Source organism: Haliotis asinina, unplaced genomic scaffold, assembly GCF_037392515.1.
Source record: "Haliotis asinina isolate JCU_RB_2024 unplaced genomic scaffold, JCU_Hal_asi_v2 scaffold_17, whole genome shotgun sequence".
Taxonomy (NCBI): Eukaryota; Metazoa; Mollusca; class Gastropoda; order Lepetellida; family Haliotidae; genus Haliotis; species Haliotis asinina.
Window position 1 is genome coordinate 1,034,442 of NW_027133889.1, and position 24,832 is coordinate 1,059,273.

At 39.9% G+C, this 24,832-nt stretch overlaps 1 protein-coding gene across 2 annotated transcripts; it reads left to right on the top strand.

Moving 5' to 3' along the window:
* LOC137269851 (CAP-Gly domain-containing linker protein 1-like) lies at positions 1 to 23,300 on the top strand. Of its 2 annotated transcripts, none has more exons than XM_067803693.1 (11): positions 1 to 38; positions 15,664 to 15,984; positions 16,575 to 16,660; positions 16,769 to 16,868; positions 17,056 to 17,126; positions 18,638 to 18,722; positions 19,215 to 20,270; positions 20,979 to 21,064; positions 21,331 to 21,388; positions 21,491 to 21,541; positions 21,764 to 23,300. In XM_067803693.1, the coding sequence occupies exons 2-11, from the start codon at positions 15,711 to 15,713 to the stop codon at positions 22,423 to 22,425; spliced, it is 2,529 nt and encodes an 842-aa protein (XP_067659794.1). In that variant the 5' UTR covers positions 1 to 38; positions 15,664 to 15,710; the 3' UTR covers positions 22,426 to 23,300. The 2 variants fall into 2 exon arrangements, with proteins under 2 accessions (XP_067659794.1, XP_067659795.1); XM_067803694.1 differs by lacking the exon at positions 1 to 38 and adding an exon at positions 12,315 to 12,394.
* Positions 23,301 to 24,832: the final 1,532 nt, after the last annotated feature.

The following is a 24,832-nucleotide window of genomic DNA, read 5'->3' on the forward strand; positions in this document are numbered from 1 at the left end:
ACAAATATCTGTCAGGACTAAGAGGTGCACTTATCAAGGTGAGCATTGATACACCTTAAATTCACACGACAGTCATTGTAACTATAGTCTATGTTTTAAGAAGCTGATTTTATAACCTACTACACTAGACAATGGTGTCAGATCGAGTAAATGACAGATTCGTACGTAAAGCTGTAGACATTATATTTGACAAGGAAGTGTAACAGTCCATATTTGTGTCGTGTTCCGCGATATGCATGAAGGCAGTGCAAGATGTTTTTGTACCTATGGTGACACAACAAAGTCTGACATTTGTTGTCCGTCTATCACAGACTATGACAGGTGAAAGAGTATTTAATTTAGTATATATGTCTTCTGGTGTCTGAGGGACTCCAAGGTCATTGATATTTTGTTTACATTGATATTTTGGGGTTTTTTCTTGCGTATGCTATTTATTGTATCGCCTTCTTGGGTGAGTGATCTGGGTTGTAGGCTGCTTTCAACAGTGTTTCTGCAATGTCGTCTTACATTCTAACATCTGATCCACAGAAAGGACACACCCACAATGTGGAAAGGCTCGACGTTATTACCGTAGTAAATCCTTTAAGGAAAATGCGAAGGAATCCCTACAGCGCGCAAGGTATTATCGTCATGCGTAGAGCATTGTTGTGCTTCAATGACGTTTATTTATCGTTTTATTCACACATTGCGACTGATCTATAGTAGTCCGTCATAGATCCAGAAACAAACATATCCAAGATATGGCAAGTCCAGATTTCAAAAGACAGATTCTAGACTCCTTGACGTAATCTTTTGCATTTTTTCTCCAAAAATATGTTCTTTTCAGCGACTAGATGTTACCCTACTATCATCTCCTGAATTTTCTATGTCATCATGAGGTTTTGTATTTTGTCATGCGGTTTCTGGTAGCGGTAGGGGTTCATGTTTAATCACGGAATTTCTGCTTCACATGTTGTTTCACTGTATCTCTTTGACGTTTATGTTTTGCCATTTAAATGGTTTAATGTGAGATTTACGCTTTACCCTGGGGTTTGTGATTTGCTGAGGGGTTATGGTTCATAATGTGATTTCTGTTTAACGATATTATTTTTTTGCTATCATATGATTATGATTATGATTACGATTATGATTATGATTATGTTTATATTGTGCTATGCGGTATGGGTTTACCACGAACTTTGTACTATGCGGTTTGTCTTCTATTTAGTTTCTGCATAAATATGAGGTTTTGTGTTACAGATTTTCTTTGTTTTTCACTACGATATTTCGTTTTAACTAACAAGATTGTATCGGACATATAATGCTGACATTTGATCTTGTCTTTTAAATTCTATGACAACAACGCAAACTTCAAAATCGATAAATTATTCACTCCGTTGGATGGTGTAGATTTGTTCCGATAATCGTTTTTGGCATAATCATATTGGTATTGTTAACATGATTTGAGGTAGCTCGATTGTCCAGTTTAGAATAGAATGTCAGTAGAAGTCAGATGTCTATCGAGAAAAGGGGTTGTAAGGACGCAGGGAGTTCATATTTCACTCATTGTGATGCCATTGCCCCGTAGCCTCTGTTCCTATAAATATGGGAATGAAGGGAAGTATTTCATATGTGTCCATTTCGGCCTGTATATGCGATTCATAAGAAAGCAATACAAGTCGCTATCAAATTGCATATCGTTTTAACAATGTTGATTACATTGGGTAAAGTGTGCATCGGTGTAAATGAGGAAAATGTCCCTTCGTCTCTTCGGAACGCCCTTCCCCTATGTATACATGTGTGAACAACACGGAGGGGAATGGGCGTCTTTGTTATCAATATGACTTCCACAACCTGAATTATGACAGGGAAGTGTCAGAAGCCCGTACGGTCCAAGATAACAGGTCACTATGTATATACCACCTAAACCAAGTCGCATTGTAAACATGTTCCGAAGCGTATCAGTTACACAACTGTCACATTCTCTCATGTTCATACGTTCTGGAGGATCCGGGTAAACGACCCCTAAGAACCTGTGTCCAGTGAGAGGCGCCTCGCTGGTGCGGCTTGTAATTGTTCAGCAAAACGCCAACACAGAGATATCGTTTCACCTGCATATGCAGAGATATACATATCTGTAAAACATTGGGTATTTTTAATGTAAAATGGTAGGTGGAGGGTAACTGATGTATAGAGAGGGTTGACTAAACTGATGTGTCAAGGGGTGGAGGGTAACTGATGTATAGAAAGGGTTGACTAACCAGATATATCAAGGGATGGAGGGTAACTGATGTATAGAGAGGGTTGACTAACCTGATATATCAAGGGGTGGATGGTGCACTGATGCAAGGAGAGGGCGATTGACTTACCAGATATATCAAGGGAAGGATGGTGAAGTGAAAAAAGTAGAAAGTAGAATACTGCACACACACACATGTATAAAGTTTCCAGTTAAACAAATCTGTTTATACATTACATGGTTGACGATATCTGTAATGGTGCATCAAACCGTGGGAGTCAACATCTCCCCACTGCACACACCCTTCCCCACACCTCCTCCCCAACCTCCCCCATCCCCCACCCCCAACCCCGCTCCGCTTAAAGACACACAGACACCCCCCCCAACACACACACACACACACACACTCGCACACACACAAAGGAAGTGTTTGACAGAGATAACTTGACTAACGTCCGCTAGTAAGGCGATGGCTTAATGAACTAGATTATACCAACATATTCACGTAATTCATTATGATAAATATATCCTTCCCATTGTGTTGGGCATGTGACTAAGTATCATCAATACATCCGCTACTTTTCCAGACATGTCCCTGTAAATAACTTTCATTTCGCAGTAAACAGGATTCATTTTCCCATCCTTGTACAGTATCACTATTCATAGTCACAAATTACATATGTTAGGTATCCAAGTGTATCAGTGGCCCAGGTTATGGCATGTTGGGTGTCTGTGTGTATCAGTAGCCTATATTACCACATGGTTGGTGTCTATGAGTATCAGGCACCCGTGGCGAGCCACCTCCTCGTGGTGGGTGCAGGGTAACGCGAAGAGCTTGCCGGCACCCCCGTTGTGGACCCGGGGGATATTTGGTCCACCAACCCGTTTGCCGTGGGTTGCGGCCCTGTGTCGGTGGAGGACGGGAGTCTGGGGGTTGAGGGCACTGGGGGCCTGTGACCGCGTTCCCTTTGCTCAACACACCCCTTCGACCCTTACTTCACCTAGACGGGAGGTTGAATGGGCCCGGTTCAACCAATCGGCTGGTCATGCTAAGCCCTGTACACGTAAATGTTACTGCATAAATTTTTAGAAACCATTTTGTCTTTTGTCAGCTGCCATACCTTTGTGATGACATGTCTATTTTGAGATTGAATAACTCAAATTTCGTATCTTGCCTTGAGTCCTATGTCCAGAAGGCAGTGGCTCACGGGCCAGTCTGGTGGAATAATTACTTGTTGATTATTCTGCTTGAGTATATCATCCGGGTATCCTTGGTGCTGCAGGCTGGAAACCCGCCTGCTCTTAGCATTGTCCTTGTGATACTCCGTGGGGGGTGGGGAGCTCTTATAACGAACTCATACTAACTTACCATGGAATACCAAACCCCAAACAAAAAAACGAAACGCAAACTCGATAATGATGACGATGAACAGCGACCCTCCAAATCTATTGATTACTGGCCTCGTTTTCTGATCCTTGAGACTCTTGATAATACTCCTTTAAAACTGAATCCATTCGCGATATCTAAGGGTATCCATGGAATAGCAGGAGACATTAAAGATGTGAAACGCTTGCCTACAGGATGTTTATAACTTGAATGTAATAGAAAACAGCAAGCAACTAACCTGTTGTCCATTGAAACGTTTGTTGGAGTTCCGGTTAAGGTGTCTGCACATAGACCACTGAACACCAGCAAAGGTATTGTACGAGACCGAGAACGTCTATTTGCAGATATGACCGAGATTGACATTGCATTGGAAATGAAGGATCAATGTGTGGTGTATGTCAAAGATTTTCCACTCGAAAAAACAATGAAAGTGTTCTAACTAACACATACCTGTTTTACCTGCGCCAAATCCACCCAAATCAATCAGGGCAGGTTACTACAGCGTTAATGTTGATGCATACATCCCCAATCCTCTGAGAAATTTCAAATGCCAGAAGTTTGGACATGGTGTGAACACTTGCACATTGTCTGTTACATGTGCTCACTGTGCTGAGAATACTCATGTAACAGAAGATTGTGAAAGTAGCTCCAAAAAATGTGCCAACTGCAATGGAAATCATTCAGCATTTTCTAAGGATTGCCCCACTTGGAAAAAGCAGATGGAGATCAACAGGATTAAATACACTAATAATGTCAGTTTCGCTGAACCCAAAAAGTTGATACAGTCAAGGGATACTAGTGAAATTTATGCCTCCATCGCCAGAAAACCATCAGAAATGACCAACAAAGAAAATACTTCTCAAGTCATTACCTTGTCACATGCCTGTCAAAAAGACTTGACGTGGATAAACACAGACATTCCTAAAAACCTTTCTCCTAAGCAATCAACACAGAATGCAGATTCACTTCCTGATCAGCAGAAATTTTCTCAGCAACAATCTCCCGTTTCTCAACTTGGATCACAACCAGGGAAAAATGAGAAACAGACAGGTAAAACAAAGATCAAATCAAGATGAGACACCTCAAGACCAAATCGAGCTCCTAAAGGGTCAGACAGGATCAAATTATTTAATAAGTGTGGGTCACTAGAAGATATGGATGTGTCTGATAACATCCATCCTCGGGCACATAGCCTGTCGCCCTCTAAAAAGGTGCGGGGCAGATCCCCAATCAATCCACCATAGTTTCTTCCAAAAATTAACACAATGGAATTGTAGAGGATTAAGGACTAATTTTAATGAACTACAGCTATTAGTCCAAGACTTTGCACCATCAGCTTTCTGTTTACAGGAAACATACCTAAAACAGACAGATACTTTTAATTTACGTCAGTTTGATGCATACAATTATTGTTCCTATCCGGGTGACACAGCTACTGGAGGATCTTAATCCTCGTTAAACAAGATGTTATCCATAGTTCTGTAGCTCTTAAAACTAACCTCCAAGCCGTTGCAGTGAAACTTACTCTTCACGTTACTTTTACACTATGCTCTTTGTATATACCGCCTTCCTCAGCACTCCAACAGTCAGATCTGCAAGGTCTCTATGATCAACTCCCAAAGCCGTGTATCATAATGGGTGATCTCAATGGGGTGGTACAAACACTAACTCAAAAGGTCAAATACTTGAAGATTTTATCTCCAATCATGACTTATATGTATACAGTGATGATTCAAGCACTTATCTGCACCCTGCAACCGGCACCCACTCTTCGCTAGATCTGTCTCTTGCAGGTTCTTCTCTAATAAATGAGTTTGATTGGCCAGTCCACAATGACCTCTGTGGAAGTGACCACTTCCCTACTATATTAAAATCTATAACTCCATCTGATGTGCCTCCATCATCAAGGTGGAATTTTAAAAAGGCTAACTGGGCTTTATATGAAACACTGTGTTCTGAAAAACTTAAACCTGAACGTTTTATTGACGTTCCTGATGCTATTCAATACTTTTCTGAGGAACTGAATTCCATAGCTGATGGGTGTATAGCAAATTCTTCTGTAGTTCCACACAAGAAAACCATGGTTCAACGATGACTGCAAACAAGCTAGGAAGGCAAAAAAGCAGAACATTATTTCCGTCGGCATCCTATGGTGCATAATTTTAACAAATTTAACATTTTAAATGCTAAAGCACTGCGTACTTTTAAACAGAACAAACGCCAATCTTGGCAAGATTATGTATCCAAAATAAATTCTCGGACACCCATGTCCAAGGTATGGAACATGGTCTTGAAAATTAAAGTTAAACGTACTAAATCTACTGTCCATCATCTTAAACATGGAGGTCAATTACTTATTGATAAATCAGATATTGCGAATAGACTGGGCGAAACTCTCGCTAAACATTCTTCTTCTAATTATATACCAAAATTTCAGCAATATCAAAAACAACAAGAAAAGAAAACTATTAATTTCAATTCTGATAATGGGGAAGATCATAATGAAACTTTTTCTATTCATGAACTCCATACTGCTCTTGATCAAGCTCATGACACTGCTACTGGAGCTGATAACATACATTATCAACTCCTGAAGCACTTACCAGAATCCTGTTTAGAGACGCTCTTATCAATTTTGGATGATATTTGGACTTCCGGGAAATTTCCTTCTTCATAGCATGATGCTATAGTAGTACCAACACCTAAACCTGGACGTGATCATACGGATCCATCCAATTATCGTCCGATTTCATTAACTAGTTGTGTTTGCAAGACCATGGAACGCATGATAAATAATCGACTTGTTTGGTACTTGGAAACAAATGACCTTATCACAGATATACAATGTGGTTTCCGAAAAAACAGAAGTACAGTCGATCACTTAGTGCGTTTAGAATCATTTCTTAAAAATGCGCTGATTAATAAACAACATGCTGGGTCTATCTTTTTTTATCTTGCGAAGGCATATGACACAACCTGGAAGTATGGCATTCTGAAAGATTTACAGGATTTCGGTTTGCAAGGTCGTTTGCCTGAATTCATAGGCGATTTTTTAAATAACAAACAATTTCAAGTCCGAGTGGGTTCTACCCTGTCTGATCTATTTTGTCAGTCACACTTTTTAGTAAAAAGATTTAACGCTTTATCAAAAGTTTTAAACGGTTCAATTGATGGATCGTTATTTGTCAATGATGTTAATATTTCTTGTCGTGGTAAAAATATGCATACCATTGAACGGCAACTACAGTTGTGTTTAAACAAGATTAAAAAATGGTGTCTTGAAAACGGCTATAAATTTTCTAAATCGAAAACTAATTGCATACATTTTTGTCGTACATATTAACCACATAAAGACCCTGAACTATCTCTAGATGGCACAACAATTAAAGCTGTAAAGGAAGCTAAGTTATTGGGTCTCATTTTTGACTCACACTTAACGTTTTTACCGCATATTAAGTCACATAAAACTAAATACCTGAAAGCTCTTGACTTGTTGACCCTTCTCCATCTCTATCGATCACTCGTTCGTTCGAAACTTGATTATGGCTCCATCGTATATAGTGGAGCCTGCAAAAGCAACCTTAAACTTCTTTATTCTGTCCACCACCAAGGTTTAAGACTTTGTCTTGGGTCTTTCAGAACTTCACCTATTGACAGTCTTTACGTTGAGGCCGATGAACCATCTCTTGCACAACGTCGTATCAAAGTATCTTTACAATGTATCACAAAACTATACTCTAACGAATCTAACCCAGCATATAACTGTGTCTTCACTCCTCTTTATGAGGATCGTTTAGCAAAAAGTCTTCTCTTATTCCACCTCTTGAGCTCAGAATAAGGCCGTTTATTGCTGCTGCTGGTGGTATTGAGTTGGACAATATAGCTCCCTTCCGTCTTCTTTCCTCTCCCCCTTGGCAGTTGGTTAGGCCACAGGTTGACCTAACAGGTTGACCTAACAGGTTGACCAGTACATTTAAAAAATCAGAAACGAATGAATTACAGTATAAACAAGAATATAATCAATTGAAACATACATATAACAATTAAAAATCCTTATTTACAGATGGGTCCAAGGACGGTGGTGCAGTTGCTTGTGCTACTGTCATTGGATCCAGAACAATACCTTCTAGATTATCAGATAATAGTTCTATGTTTACAGCTGAAGCTAACTCCATATTAACAGCTCTTAAATATATTCAAAGACACCCGAAACGTAAACAGTATATAATATATTCCGACTCTCTTTCCTGCCTTCAGGCTATTAAAAGTATTTCTTGTAAACATCCACTTTTAATTGAAATTATTGAACTGTATAATACTCTTGCTAATGGCCAATACGACATCGTCTTTTGTTGGTAACCCAGCCACGTAGGTATTTCTGGGAATGTGATGGCCGATCTTGCTGCCAAGGCAGCACTCAACAAATCTGTGACACCACTTCTTCTTCCATACTCAGATTACAAAGCAAGCATTAGAACATATATCTGTGATCAGATGCAGAAGAAGTGGTACACTCAAGTAGGTATCAATAAATTACATGAAATATAACCGTATATTGGATACACATACTTGGGTTGTCAGTCCAGATTTGAGGAGGTGATCATGCGACGATGTCGTATTAACCACACAAGATATACACATACATATTTGCTTAAAGGTGAGGATCCTCCGTTTTGTATTCCTTGTGATGGAAGAATCACAGTCAAGCATATCCTGCTTGACTGTGTTGAGTATTCCATCACAAGGGATCAGTATTTTAATTCACGAACTCTGAAGGATCTTTTTAATAACACAAGCTCTCATTTAATCATTGCATTTTTAAAAGAATTAGATTTATTGACTGAATTGTAAATAGTTAAATATTTTATTAATGGAAGTTTAAATTCGTAACTGTGCTTGTTAGTGGCTGTATCCTCAAAGGGGGTTGAAGTACTGTAAAACTATTGTCCTCGTGAGAGGGTACGTAAGTCCACAAACATTCAAGGTAAATTCAAACTTTCCACGTTTCTAATCGTAGCAGTGTCTTTTTATTTGCATTGCCAGATTTCCCACACTGCTGACGGATTAGGGCATGATGTAAATCCAGCTAGGGTCCATGCAGGTAGCAAAAGTACTGTAAGTCCCCATGGTCCCTAGTATGGTGATCTACCTTCAGTTGTTAGCAATCTATAGCCCATTTTTATCTTGTATTGTCCTCTATAGATAAATTGTTTTAGGTATAGTTACTAGTTTTATATTCCCATCCTGTGATATTCTAGTTGTTTTATAATAGGTTTTATAATAGGTATATATTTCATTTCAGTATTAAATGTTCTCGTCACGATATGGCTGAGATATTGCCGATGTGACGTTAAATATTAACTCACTCACTCACTCACTCTATGAGTATCAGTTGTCTAGATTATCACATATTTGGGATTTATGTGTGTCAGTAGTCTAGTTTATCTCATGGCTGGTGTCTATGGGTATCAATAGCCTAGGTTATCACATATTTGGTGTCGATGTGTACCAGTAGTCTAGATTATCACATGGTTAGTGTCTATGTGTATCAGTAGCCTAGGTTATCACATATTTGGTGTTTATGTGTATCAGTAGCCTAGGTTATCACGTATTTGGTGTCTGTGTGTATCAGTAGCCTAGGTTTTCACAAATGTGGTGTTTATGTGTATCACTTGTCTAGATTATCACATGGCTGGTGTCTATGTGTATCAGTAGCCTAGGTTATCACATATTTGGTGTCGATGTGTGCCAGTAGTCTAAATTATCACATGGTTGATGTCTGTGAGTGTAGGTAGCCTAGATTAAGGCATTTTCAGAGTTTGTGTATATCAATAGTCTTGATTACTACATGCTGTCTGTCTGTGTATATCAGTAGTCTTGATCACTGCACGTTGGGTATTGATATGTGTCAGTAGTCTGATTAAAATATGTTGGATGTTGGATGGATAAGAAACTGCTAGCTGTATATATGTATCAGTAACCCATGTAACGTTTCCTTAGGTGCCTGTGTGTATCAATGACCTACATAATGTCATACTAGCTGTCCAAATGCATCACTGACCTACACCGGGTGATCAAGTTAGTTGTCTGTCTTTATCACTGACCAACAAAATATCATGCTCGGCATCTATCTGTATCACTAACCTACAAAACATTACGCTAGGTGTCTATCGGTATCGCTGACCTACAAAATATCACGCTAGCGATCTATCTGTATCATTGAGATACAAAATATCATGCTACGTGTCCATTTGTATGCTGGGTGTCAATTTCTATCACTGACCTATATAATGTCAAGCTAGGTGTTTATTTGTATCTCTGACCAACAGATTTTATGCTAGGTATCTTTCTGTATTTTTTACTTACATGATACGATGCTAGGTGTCTATTTGTATCACTGACCTGCAAATTATCATGCTAGCTGTCGTTATGTATCACTGGCCTACACAATATCATGCCATTTGTTTATGTGCATCAGTGACCTACATAATATCATGATTGATGTCTATGTGTATGACTGACCTACATGATACTAGGCTAGGTGTCTATCTGTATCACTGACCTACATGATACCAGGCTAGGTGTCTATCTGTATCACTGACCTACATGATACCAGGCTAGGTGTCTATCTAGCCTATATGGCACTGGCCCATGTTAGATCATGTCAGCAGGAAACATACGAAGTCATACTAAAACAACAGTTGTATCAGTTCCAATTCTTTCAGAGGACATATGCTTGACGTATCTATAAGTGTAATGTCTGATGTGAGTACAATTATGATATCAGTCACTAGATTGTTTGGTTTCGTCATCGCTATTGCTCAGAAAGAGAAATGTAATGTGTACTCAGTTTTGGGTGTCAGTGATCTGTGGTATTTTATCAACCTCCGGCTTTGCCGTGACGAATGCATGTATCCCAAATTGATCCAAACCGTCTCCCTTATTAATGTTCTTCAACAGAGTGGCCGATACCCATGAAAAGTCACTGGGTCGAGTGATCCAACCTCGATAATATAGCTTGACGGACTGACAAGCACACAATCATGTCACCTGAAACAACCATGAACACATTTGCAATACAAGTATACAGTGGAAGCTGTCAAAACCGGCATGTGTCCATACCGGCACGTTGTCAACACCGGTATAAAATCTCACTCCCTTTTGTGGCTTGTACATTTATCATCAGCTCTCCAATCCGGTACATTGTCTGAACTGGACAATTTCTTCAGTACCGATGCGTGCCGGCTTAGACAGCTCCCATTGTAGTCTATAGTCCCTCCACGCGCACGCACCCCATCACACATACAGTCATTGTATTTCTGAGTGCGTGTACCCTTGTTGGAACTGTGATAATGACATATTCACACAAAACATGGCCACGTGGTTGAATCAAACAGAAGAGAGTGTGGCTTCAACTTATCAGTCGTCATAATCACATCCTAGTTTCTTCGTCAAATCAAATAGCCCTGGTCGAGTACCCACGCGGGTATAATGTATACAACCCATTTCTGGTGTAACTCGCTGGAGTATGGCTGGAAAAGTGGCGCAAAACCGTACAGTTGCTATGTATTTAGACCGAGGCAAATATCAGGGACCACGGCATCAGCATCCATCTTTATCTCTCCCATCTAGTATACGTTCCGATCTACGGAACAGCGATACGATGACGTGTTTCAACGACGACTCGCTCCCCTTTGTCGCCTTTCCCGATAAGCGTGGTTTGCTAAGACCAATAATTATTGCAATCCGGTTATTCACGGGTTATTTGATGGGGAATCCCAACTGGATCGCCTCGAGGAAAGAACGCGTGTTTTATTTGTAATATTTAATTTCATTTAAATATTCGATGGTCTCGTCCTTATTGAGTAAGTGAGAGTGGTTTTACGACGTTTTTACTAATAGTCAAGGACTACCAAGGCGGAGGATACCAGAAATATACTACCAAATTGTACCTGTGTGGGGAATAGAACCAGCTCTTGGAGCTGCGATGCATTTAACACACACACACACACACACACACACTCACACCAATGAAAAGAAAACAAAAAAAAATACAGACAAAACAAAATAAAACAAACACACACACACACACACACACACACACACACACACACACACACACACACAGACATTGTAGCCCCGTGAAGGTCCTCGATAGAATAGGCCTTCAGTAGGTCATGGCGACTATGCTTGTCGAGAGAGGCAACAAACGGCATCGGGTAGTCTTGCTCGCTAACATGTCACATGTCATCGGTGCCAATTCCCCATGCTGTTGATGACTGGATTATCTGGTCTAGGCTCGATTATTTGTAGACCGCCGTCATTGATCTGGAATATTGCTGAGTGCGGCGTAAAACTAAACTCACACACTGTAAGTTCAGCTTTATGAAATGCAGTGAAGCGAGCAGAAAAAGTGGTAAGGTAACTTCAATGTTAACGTTCTCACACAGAAATTTGACGAAAGGCATAGATGCTACATAACTTGAATGTTGTTAGTATTGTGACAAATATATACCCATCAGCTGGGTAAAGCATAAAACAAACTGAGAGTATTTGTTCACAAACAATAGCCGTTCAGTGAATGCAAAGGTCGTCCATGTTGTATGAACGCCACATCCGCTTGTGTTGACGAGCACTACTTCCCGGTTTGAACGTGGTCGCGTTCACATGATAACGCACAGGCTGGAACAGAGTGTGGGAATTCCCGTCACTGCTTCAGTGAACTACAATCGAGTATCAGTAACAGACAAGAGGCGTATAAGTCATCTACATATACACCTTTCTCCCTGGTGAGTGACAGTTGTGTTAACGTGGATATTTAAGCATCCCGTTGATGTAGCATAAATTACTTCTATAAACTTAAAGTTCAACTTTTTATTGAAATATTAGACTATCTTCAATAATTTTCTTGCGTTTTGAATCATTTTAGCATTCTTTTGAGATATTTTTCTGTCTCACCAAGCAGTTATTGTGATCACGCTCTAAAAAAATGCTTTTGAATTTGCTTAGTTTTGTGGATTCTTGCTGATAATAAATCCAGTAGAAGTATCATTATGTCCTGTGTTCCTCACGAGGAGAGTTCCATCCAAAATCATCGTGTGAATATACAGTTTCACAAATCAGAGAATGCGAAAGAATGTTCAGTTTCGAGAATGCGGGAATGAGCGAATGTATAAAATTTCAGAATTGCGAAAATGTTCAGTTTCGAAAATGCTGTCACAGCTGTGAGCTCAGGAGTCATTGCCATGATCGCACGGGCAATCGCATTCAAGATAATAGACTTAAACCGTCCACTCAACGGCGAGCGATGGGGTAGCCTAGTAGTTAAAGCGTTCACTGGTCACGTCGAATGCCCGGATCAGACTGGAATACTTCTTAAAAGAGCGTAAAACTAAACTCACTCATTCACACCAAAACGGTTCAACACCAAAGAAACGATGAAGATCTCTGCGCGTATGCGTGCGCATCTATGTTTTGTCTGTTTCACCGAATACGGTCCATAACGAGTATATAATTTAAACTATCCCAGATTAACGTATGTATGCATGAAGAGAGCCACATGTCAGCTAAAAACAGTTTTAGTTGCAACAAATAGGTATTGCAAAACAGGTGGAAAGGAACAGTTAGTTAAATACAATTTATGTGTGATATTTTATGACATAAACAAATCACATTGGAATAATGGAACTCACACGGATACCGACAAAACACTTTAACATTTACATGTTGCCCACAAAACTATCGTTGACGTCAACGCGGACGGATTACTCCACCATTCCTGTAGAAAGGTCCTCTACTTTCACTTTCGTGAGTAAATGCAGAGCAATTGTTTGTGACTTTGTAAACATGTTTGTTTACACGTTGTTTAACGCTGCACTCGGTTATCTTCCCGATATGCAACGGCGATCCAAACGTAATGGCGTATGGACCAAACAATCCGGTGATTTCAAATATTTTCTCATTATTTCGATAAATTTCACGCTGCTTCAAATAAACAGAAATTAATTGAAATGTCTTGAAGTTGTTTTTTTCACAGAAACGTGAAGCAACGAGTATACACTCGAGCAATGCAAACGAACCATCGAAAATATAGCTAAAATATTGAGAAAATATTCGAAACGAGAAAATATTTGATGCAATGAGGAAATAGTTGCAGCAATGGGAAAAATCATCCAGGCAACGAGAAAATATTCAACGAAAATATAATCGAAGCAACGAGAACTTCCTCAGAAAACAAAACAATTGTGCTACAAACGTGGCAGCATTATCCTTTCCTAGCAGACAACTCGTCTAACGGTGACATTGTTTGTGACAAAACTGTAATCATGTTAAGTGCAGGCCAGCTGGAATATAAACATGCGTCCAAAAGAAACGCCACCAAATATCTTTCCGGTCCAAAACGAAACTTAAGCAAACTATGGTAACATTAAATCTTTTATTGTAAAACAAACAATCATTCAGCAATGGTATTTAGTGGATAACAAGAAGAAAACCGACGCATTTCGTGATCTAATATTACATGAATAACTAAATCTCGTGATCTAATATTACATGAATGACTGAATCTCGTGATCTGATATTACATGAATGACTGAGAGCTTTCATAACTTTCTGGCCATTCCTTTTACGGGGGAGCTGCCAAAGCTGATTTTGGTGTTTCCGAATACGACGACCTAGCTATATCCAAAGGTGCTCAACTGGTTACAGATATTTTAGAGCTGGACCTTGCTTTTGCCTTTTAAGTTCACTCTTTGCCAGTGTCGCCGCGGCCAGTGTAGCACGGTCTTGGTTCATCTCAATCTGGCACGTCGGTGTTGGCACGTCAACGTCATGCCCTTGAAAGGTCGATCGACACAGAGACCATGAATGCGTAGTAGTCTGGTCACACTTTGTCTGCTGACTGGATGTCCAATGCTGTTGGCGCTTGATGACATCACAGTGACTTATCGGTTCGTCAAGTGACACAACCGAAAAGACCGGTCTTCTTTTTAGGGTAGTGTCCTGCAGTCAGCCACTCTGCAGTACTGCCAGTCTGTCGAAGACGTGTGACAAGTCTTCCAATGGAGGGTTTGCAGCGTCCCATGGTCCTAGACACATGCTTCTGTGTCTGTTCCATCTGTAACATACCGATTGCTCTCTCCTCCTGCCCTGCTGTTAAACGAGTTTAACGAGTTTAACGAGTTCCTAGTTTTCACCCGATTAACATTATGTGAGAGAATATACCTGGATACGAGTAACTTCGTTATCATGGCAAAGTTATAATGAGAATTATCTTTCACACATATCATCTCCCAAAGAGCAAAGAATATTCCAAATTCACATGCTCACACAATTTGACACTTAAAAGTTCTTACTTAAAAAAAAAAAGTACTAGAATTTGTACTTTACTAAGAAAGTGAAATCCCAAATATGACATATGTTGCATTTGACCACTTTCTAAATGGCATCGCGTAATCATAGCTTTCGGCCGTGGGAGCCGTGCCAATTTACACTTATCAGAGGGGTACACAAAGTACGCAGTCTAGACTACCAGTTGTCCGACTTTCATTTTTGTGGAAGTCCCGGTTGCTGAGCGGGCTAGGCGGCTGACTTTGTGTGCTGGCGATTAGGTGCCTGACTCTGAGGGTGCGGGTTCGAATCCCGGATGGGATTCAACGGAAAGAAAAAAAAAGAGAAGTACTAGAATTTGTACTTTACTAAGAAAGTGAAATCCCAAATATGACATATGTTGCATTTGACCACTTTCTAAATGGCATCGCGTAATCATATTCTCATTAGGTTCTCACGCCACGCGAAAGATCATAAATGATTCATAAGGATATTCTCACTAATTCTCACACTAAGTGAAAAGTTCATAAAAGAATCTCACAGATGTTCACTGAAATAATAAAAAGAAGATTCATACAGATATTTTCATTAGTTTCTCACACCAGATGCAAGTTCATAAAAGATCCGTATAGATATTCTCATAAGTTCTAGAAATACGTGAAAGTTCATAAAAGATTCATAGACATGTGCTCAGTTTCTAAGTAAATTAACCCGCACCATAACATTTCAGGGTTAAAGTCAAGATGTTGCTTCATTCCAAAACCTAAGCTCCTACACATGGATCCATCAAGGATCTTGAATAAGAACCTGCCTCTGCTGATACAACAGCTGCAGCCAGATGAAGTACTGGATTACCTGCTGTCTGAGGATGTTCTCAGCCAGGCGGAGTACGACAGGTGCAGGGACAACAATGTCAAGTCAGATCGCATCAGGGAGTTGATAAGGCTGCTGATGTGTAAAGGGGAACGTGGATACAGAGAGTTCTGCAAAGTACTGGACAGGGACCAACGCCATGTCAAGCAGGCTTTGGATAACACTGCACGTGGGGAAGGTATAGAATTTATTTATTTGTTTGTTTGTTTGTTTGTTTGTTTGTTTGTTTGTTTGTTTCTTTATTTCTTTATTTATTTATTTATTTATTTGCGTGTTCCAGTCATTGTTGGTATGGCACTGACACCGACATCTTGTGTAGACGTGTAGTTCCAGTACAAGGCATTGAGTAATTGTTAAATATAGAGCTTCAAATGTGTAAACATATTGTTAAAATGGTTTACTTTTACGTCATAAGAATTAGGATATTAACTATAATGTGTCTATATTTTTATATGTCATTCATGATAGATATTGTATAATCCCCTTCACATCACCAGCAGTGATCGTGCCTGCGTACATCCGTTTTGAGTGTTCAGATTCTTTTATTTATGAATCTATATTTTGCCAAAGCAATACATGTATTATCATTTTTATTTTGTGCAATCACGTCATAAATGCAAAGAATTGTTGTAGCATTAGTATCGGTTTGTCCCAAGCACCATTCGTGCACCATATGTACACCTTTCTGCTCATGTTACATCATGCTAACAGTAATCATACAGTCAAAATCCTTTGACCATCAATGGAATATTTGATTATTCCCTTCAGGATCTCATGACTTAGTCTACATTCCTGAAACCACACTGGTAAGAGAACTCGGCGCTAAAGAAGAAACTATTCGTCGTTTGCAACAGGTATGATTTAAACCGGCGTTAAGCTGCCAAGACGTGAGATACCTGAATTACTGATAAAACGACATTAAGCCCAGTTATTATTCTCTTTCCCACTTTGTTGTTCTTCAGGAACTACAGTGGTTGAAACAGGAACGTGAAACTATTGTCAATGACGAAAGAAGGAAGATTGGTAGAGAACTCGACGAAGAAAGGCAAGGGAAAATAAAGGGTATTGTTATGGTCTTTGATTTAGCTGACTTTATTTCAAAGCACATCATTATTTATGATTAGGCAGTTTGTCGTAAGCTTGATATTGATGAAGCCACCTAGAGCAAATGTCAGGATGGTATGATCGATGCATACAGGTTTAATTAATGCACATTTGCACTGAGACCTATTCAATGTTCCATGTGTAGCCCTGAAGGATTTGAAAGACAAGGTTACAAAGAACGACATCCTCAGTCAACGCATCAAGGAACTGGAGAAAGTAAGGACATATACTTGATCTGTTCAATATATTTTGTAAGATGAACTTCTGTACGTTTACGTCTTTTGAAATGCATTGTAAAGTATGATGAATTCTCATTGTGGAGACACACCTTCTGAAGTTCATATGCAACCAAAGAATAACAACCGTAATCAAAACACAATTATCACTTATTCATAACATATAATACACATAGCCGACTTCGTAAAAAAAAAATTATACGCGTACAGTCGGGAATCAAAAGTGCAATATTTTGTACTTGTGTTTACTCCCCTCGAAACGAAGCACCCGGGAGACCTGTTTTAAGTGTAACGAAGACTTTTCATCGGCTTGTTTATTTGCCAATACGCAGAAGGCTCAATGTGTATACGTAGTGACGGCCTGTTTGACTGGTATTTCAAAAGTATGGTGAGTAATGGGAAAGTAAGATTAAGATTTATTTATGAATAACAACTTCTTTTGTTGTTGATGATTCAACGTTTTGGCATAGATTCATATACCGTTGTCAAGCAAGAGTTATAACGATATAAGAATCCATACCGAAGCGTCGCATCATAAACAGTTGATGAAGTTGTTATTCATAGATAACGTGTATGCAGGTGTTGGGTTTTGTAAATACATGCATTTGTGTTCGATCCAATCAACAAATATGGTGAACTACTGCGTGGCTTGCAAACTGTCGTTCGTCCATGTACAAGCCAGAACATGAAACTGAAAATCTGAGTTTGCACCGGTTTCCGTCCTGTCCACACATCTGGGGAAATGGATGCAGTTCCTTTGCAACCCACGGATATGATAACGCCGTGTGTACAATTATCACTATGTCAGTAAAACAGACATTGAATTTTGTCAGTGACAGCGACAGTTTGACACAATCAACATATTTTTCCGTTTCCACAGACATGTACTTGTATTAAAACATTTCAGTTTCCAAGCTGACCAATTTTTAGCAATGAAATTAGTACAATGTATTTCTAATGCTACACTGTCTAGAAAATTTGGTTTGCAAATCTGCATGAATGGGACCGGTGCTTATTCATTACTGCAGCCAAAAGCTTGTAATCACAAGAATTTTGTGTTTGCACGAGTCGCCTTCCCGGTTCGAGCCGCTAATCACTTAATCACTGCGCAGCGCAGTACAGGTGGTGAAACCACTTCTTCTCCCTGCGCTGGGGCCTATTTAGTGAATCGTTTGAGCTGCGATTTCGCGAGCTTTTTTTCTCATAGCTTTATTTTTTAATATCAACTTTATAAGTTGAATTTGCATTTTTGATGATTTGTCCACACCGAAAGGTATCAGAATCTGCAAAGTTGTCTTTTGCGTTGCATGTGACCTTTAATGTATTTAGTGATTTGTATGGCTTTAATTCCCGAAACATTTAAATCGTGAAAGTGCTCTTCAAACGTTTGTGGGCATATACGTATGAAACGTGTAAATACTCGAGCGTATTTTTTATCAATGGCATTACAATAACGTTCTAAATATCACATACTTATGAATGTATTTCAAGGAAAATAAAGATTTGCAGTCAAAGTCGGTAGCACTTCCAAGAATCGAATTTGAGGAGGAAGAACAGAAACAGTCAAGTGTTCCCGGTAAGCATATGGTATCAAGTAGCAATACAGACTTTTGAAGGACTGGCCCTATCAGCAAGACGATGATATTCAGAATAATTTCAAAAGAACCATTACGAACCATATTAATGTGTTTCATTTTACTGGTTGTCCTATGTAACATACAAACTGGTATGTTAGAAGAAAGACATGTAGAACACAATGCATAAAGAGTCGATGTAAAGAAATAATTTGAAGTATTAACACTATTCGATTAATTGTCAGCTGCAAATGGATACATGTTGTTATCATAAAATGAAGTTAAAATACAGTAATTATTTAAACTAATCATTTAATTATGAAAAGGTGAATGATGGAAAGAAATCGTTTTACGTTAAAGTAAATATTGGTAACTGGAATCCCTACCGTATCCTTTGCGATACCAAGTGCTGAGTTAACAATGTGCGTGAAGTAGTGTATGTTTGTTATATACACATATATAAACATTATAGACAGTTTTGTACTTTTCTGCAGGTCCTTTTGATACAATGAAATGTGCCCTAATGACCTCTGAAGCATGTGATCCTAAACGAGGCCTTGTTCTCCCCTGTCTTCATTCCGTGTGTGAAACCTGCCTTCAGCAACATACAGAGGAAAACCTTACCTGTTTCTGCGGTCGTGAGGTTGCGCGCAAAGACGTTACACAAGTTGATTATGTTCGGCGCCACGAACATACCCGTGATACGAATATCCGTTGTGCATACCGTACGATCCCATGTACAAATGCAGTCGTGTCGACATGCGAGGAATGCAAAATCAGCCTGTGCCAAGCCTGTATGGAGCTTCATAATTCGATCAATCCCAGTGCATCCCATGACGTGCATTACATTAACAGATCTGATAATGAAAATGGCGACCATTACACGAAGCCAATGTGTGATCACCATTCTAGTCAACATGCGATCTATATTGACCACCAGTGCCACAAGAAAATATGTGGCACTTGCTTTGCAAATCTGCATGCTAGGCACGACGTCAGCACCATTGAGGAAGAATACGAACAACAAAAGTCACTCCTTTCCAAGGTGATCGAAGATCACAGGAAATCACTAGAAAACGTTCAGGCATGTCTGAAAGAAAGATGTGACCGGATTCATGCTCTCAAGTCTAACAAGAAGAAGAAGGTTCAACACATGGCTAACCTTTATGAAAACTTTGTGCAAGTCTTAAAGGAGCGGTTCGAATATCTTAGAGAGAGCATGATCCGAGAAACAAAAAGGCTGCAAGACGACATTGTTCAGGATATGAAGTCTTTACAGGAAACTGAAGCTGCATACTTGATGACTTTGGATTACGCCCAGCGATGCTTGAACGTTGGCGAGTTGCATTTGATTGCTCTTGCGCCAATGATTGCCAAAAATGCTGAAGAAGATCGGAAGCGATTACTGCCGAAATGTACAGCACTGACTAAAGACATTGTGTTTTCTCCTCAAGGGAACGCGGCACTACTGAACCTGATACGCAGATTCGGAGGCATAAAGTGTACAGGGAGACATGCCCGTCAGCAAGATGACCTTCCAACACTTGAAGGTGAGATCAAATTTGAACTTCTTTAGTGGTACAAAACCACATGGATATAAGTTGTGCAGTTGTGCAATGATACGTGTTTAAGGTCATAATCTTAATGAGAATGTAATATATCCTGCTCAAAACGCACTATCTGATCCGTATTAACCCGGATAACCCAAGCTGAGGCGCGAGAAGGTCTGTAATCTAACGACCTATTTCAGTGGGTACCCATTTTCTGCTTGTTGAACAAACTCGCTTGTCTGGGGTAGACCACAAGCATCATATGTAATCCGTTGTGGGACAGGACTGAAGTCCTAGGAAATCTCAGGAGTCAAAGTTGTCACACACGGTCACGCATCCAAGGAGTCTCAGAGCCCAACATCGGTCATATTCTAATGATTGTGACATGATCGCTATGCAGAGGACCACTCCACCAAATTTGAATCTGAGGGTGCAGGCTCGAAACCCGGATGGGACTCAACCAAAACATACTAGAATTTGTACTTTACTAAGAAAGTGAAGTGCCAAATATGACATATGTTGCATATTTGAATCCTTGCGCAATTTCATCATTTCTACATAGAGAAATGCTTTTCATTGTTCCCAGACCATAGCATTGTCTTTATAGCTACAGTATGCGATACAATGTAACTATAATCACTACATATTTTTCGCTTGGTGAACTGAATTGTGCTTCTGGGAATGAAGGAATATTTTTGATTTGTCTAGATCTTCAAAAACAAAATGATGCTCTTCAACAGAAACTTGAAACCCTTACCGACGAATGCAGAAAGCAAGAAACAAAAACCAAAGAAGTAAGTACATAGAAATTTGTTTCTGTTTTCGCAAACTCTCTTATCATAACCTGTTCCTTCCCCTATTTTGTTGTAACCAGAAGCAAGTAGTAACCAGATTAAACCTATCTGAATCAATGTATTCAAATATTTCTTGAAGGAGCGATGGTTTCACAGGACGACAGATGGGTGAATATATAATTTAAAATGGGATGGCTTCCTTGATCAATGCATGAACGGTAAATGGGCATGTTCCATTGTAAGTTAATACTTTGTATTCTTTTCAGGAAAAAGATCTCATCTGTGAAGCTGTTTCATTGCTCAAGGATAAACTGGAACACTGTGGTATGTGTCCTACATACTAACTAATGCGTTTTCATGAAAATAAGGTGTCATTTTACGATCTACTTTTTTAACAACTATAATTACAATTATTTGTTTTCGCAGGAATCTTCATCCATGAGCCGAGGCAATTAAGAAAGACATGTATCCTTCAATGTAAGTCATTCATTCGTGCAATATTCAACATGTTTTAAATATCCTAGTTCAAATAGGTGCGTTGTGTTTGGAAAGTTTTTATTATTGTACGTTTTTATATGTTTTCTTTATTTTTTTCATTTCAAGAAAACGTGACAAGCACAAGTATGTTTTGACAAGCACCATTCGTCATTTCATCTTTTGTATTAATGCTCTGACTAGCTGCCAAACTTTATTTTTCAGGCATCCACATTGAGTTCAGCAAAGACAAGCTGAATATCCACAAAGCCCGCATAACCACTAACGGTGACCTGGTGAACGACGGGAAGATTATCACTCTGCTCCCGGGTCAGGGGAGGCTAGAGAGGTACATGGGCACCTGCGGTACAACAATCCTGCCCTCTCCTGGTGTTCCTGGCTACCTAGAGGTGATAGCCAAGGTCTGTTTGAAAACTGTCTTGACAAAGAATGATCTCATTTTGGAGATGGGAATGTGCAGGGAGAAAGTTAAGGACAAGGGACACACGATAGGAGACGCACCACATTCGTACAGCATGGCAGTGTCCCACTGCTCAAACCATAACCGAATCTGTCGAATCTTTTGGAAGGAGAAACGCCATCACTTGTGTCTGCCTGCAGAGACTATTCCCAATAATGCCGTGGCTTCAGGCATTCTTCGTGTTGGCATTGCCTACGATAATACCAGGTACAAGATTGCTTTCATTGATGTGGAGGCCAGCCAGGTCATGGCAGTACTGGACGGAGTGGACTTCAGACAGCCCCTGCTGCCCATGTTTGGGGTGTACAACCCCGACAGAGTATCGGTCAGCATGAGAGGTGTCAAGGTCAAAGAGATGGAAATTTCAGAGGAGAAGATCCGACTGATCCTCAATGCTCTGTCATGAACAATGGTTACTAACTGGTTTTGATATTTCAAATTAAGCTCCATGCAACAGAACTAAGCTTCAGTCAACGGGTCTTATTGGCAATGAACACCGCATACGCATAAACAGATACCGCATGGTTCGTTGCATCACATATAAAGACAGGGGTCAGTAGGATCTTGATTGTCTTCCCTAACACAAATTTTTCAGTAGACTTGTAGACATTTGTCAACACAGAGATCTTCAGTATATCATTACTCATGCTCCAATATGGCCTGAGCTTTACTTCACATGTACTTGTATCGCTTAGAAACGGCGTTTGAAAGACATATAGGTGTCTAGACCTTCCCCTAGCACTATATAAAAGGAAAGGGATGTAACGAAGAAACCACCCCATCCTCGATCAAAGTTACATGTTGCCCCGTCGAGGCCAACGGATCGAAAGACAGATGATGTCCCCACAAAACGAGCCATAAATGGTCACAATCGGATCATTATTTCAAAAGTTAAACGCCACGAATCATCGAAAACAGCTACCTCCGCAATTTCAAGCCAAAATCATCTACATGCCTTTTAAACTGTGGAGCAATTGACAAGCGCTCTTCCCTGGCTAGACAATGTTCCGTATGATAAATAGGGCACTTGTACACTTGACACACACAGACGGCGGTTTTCCCTACCCCCGCCCCACCCACTTCCTTGATTTACCTGCTATAAATGTCGCCACGCACAAGTTACTCTTATATAAAGTGCGTCAGGTCTATTAATACCTTACATCGGGAAAACCGGATCCTCTTTGTGAACTATGCAGGAAACAGCGGAGTTGAACTGGAGATCGTGGCAATTTTAGTTTCAATAAAATACAGGACGTTTTAAATAAAGTTTCACAATATTGACATGAAATGAAGTATGTGCTTTCTTCAGGCGCATAAGTCATTAATACATAAAAGACTGTATGAGGATAATTATGCTTGCCAAACCTCTTGTATGCATACATACACGATCTTTTACCTCTTAACGACTCTTTAGATGTGCAGTGTGTGCGTGTGTGCGTGTGTGCGTGTGTGCGTGTGTGCGTGTGCATCATCTGTTAGAGATTAGCAGTAGTTTCATGTAACGTTTAAACAGCACGATTTCATGGAAAGTATTTTAGTCCCTTTATTGACTATCCTGGGAAGCCTTGAACTGCCACTCGCTCTTCCTCTTTCACAATTTATAACTTAGTCTACTATCCAAACCCATTCCGTGGTGCGTGCGCATGCGTGCGTGTATGAGTGTGTGTGTGTGCGTGTGTGTGTGTGTGCGTGCGTGTGTGTTCCTCCAGGTCGCTTACAGGGCGGTGCTGTTGCCTAGTTCTTATAAAGTGTTCGCTTGTCAATCCGAACACCTGGGTTGAATTCGCACATGGATACAAGGTGTGAAGCCCATTCCCAGTGACCTCCCGCCGTGGCATTGGTGGAATATTCCTAAAGGAGGCGTAAAACCACACTCATTCGCTACAATTCAATTCCAGCTTTTAGGTTTACATTTTCTTGGGACAGTTATATTTTACCGACGCTTGCATAGACGTTTGCGTAGAGGGACACAACTCCTTCGATCCTAATGTTTCCGAATACCAGTGAGGAGTTACAACAATTATATATTATAATAATCATTTTGACGAATGGCTGTGTTAAGACTTGTCCTTGATGAACATCTTTTGAAATATTTTCAACCAGAATAGTTAGTTCAAACCTATTGTTCGTCATTTGAGAATTTGAGTGAGTGAGTGAGTTTAGCTATCAGCCGTCAGCTATATGACGGCGGTCTGTAAATAACTTGTCTGGACCAGACAATCCAGTGACCAACAACATGAACATCGATCTACACAAATGGGAACCGATGACATGTGTCAACCAAGTCAGTGAGCCTGACCACCCGATCCCGTTAGTCGCCTCTTACGACAAGCATAGTCGCCTTTTATGGCAAGCATTGGTTGCTGGAGGTCTGTTCTACCCCGGGATAGGTTTTGAGAATTTGAAATTTGTTCGTCTATGCTATAATGTTCCACATTTGATCACTGGAATGTCTGGTCCAGACTCGATTATTTAAGCCATATAACTGGAATATTGCTGAGTTCGGCGTAAAACTAAACTCCTTCACTCCCAGATTTGATTATTTACAGACCATCGCCATATACGCTGGAGTATTGCTGAGTGCGGCGTAAAACTAAACTCACTCACTCACCCATGTTCCACACAAACACGTTTTCACACTTGCCAAAGCTGAACTTTCGTGAATTTATTCTGCAATAAATATACGCGGGCAAATGTCTTGGTATTTGTTATATGGTAATATTTATTGACTCACGTCTTGTGCAAACCAGCGCCTGTGGTTGTAAGAAGTTACATGGGTCCCATGTACACAAACGTTGACTCAACGTACATGT

Bases quoted from the DNA above. Each gene is read 5' to 3' on its own strand.
- LOC137269851 (XM_067803693.1), top strand. From the start codon at position 15,711: ATGGATCCATCAAGGATCTTGAATAAGAACCTGCCTCTGCTGATACAA. The intron at 16,661-16,768 runs GTATGATTTAAA...GTTGTTCTTCAG, and splicing joins CTATTCGTCGTTTGCAACAG to GAACTACAGTGGTTGAAACA. The intron at 18,723-19,214 runs GTAAGCATATGG...ACTTTTCTGCAG, and splicing joins GAAACAGTCAAGTGTTCCCG to GTCCTTTTGATACAATGAAA.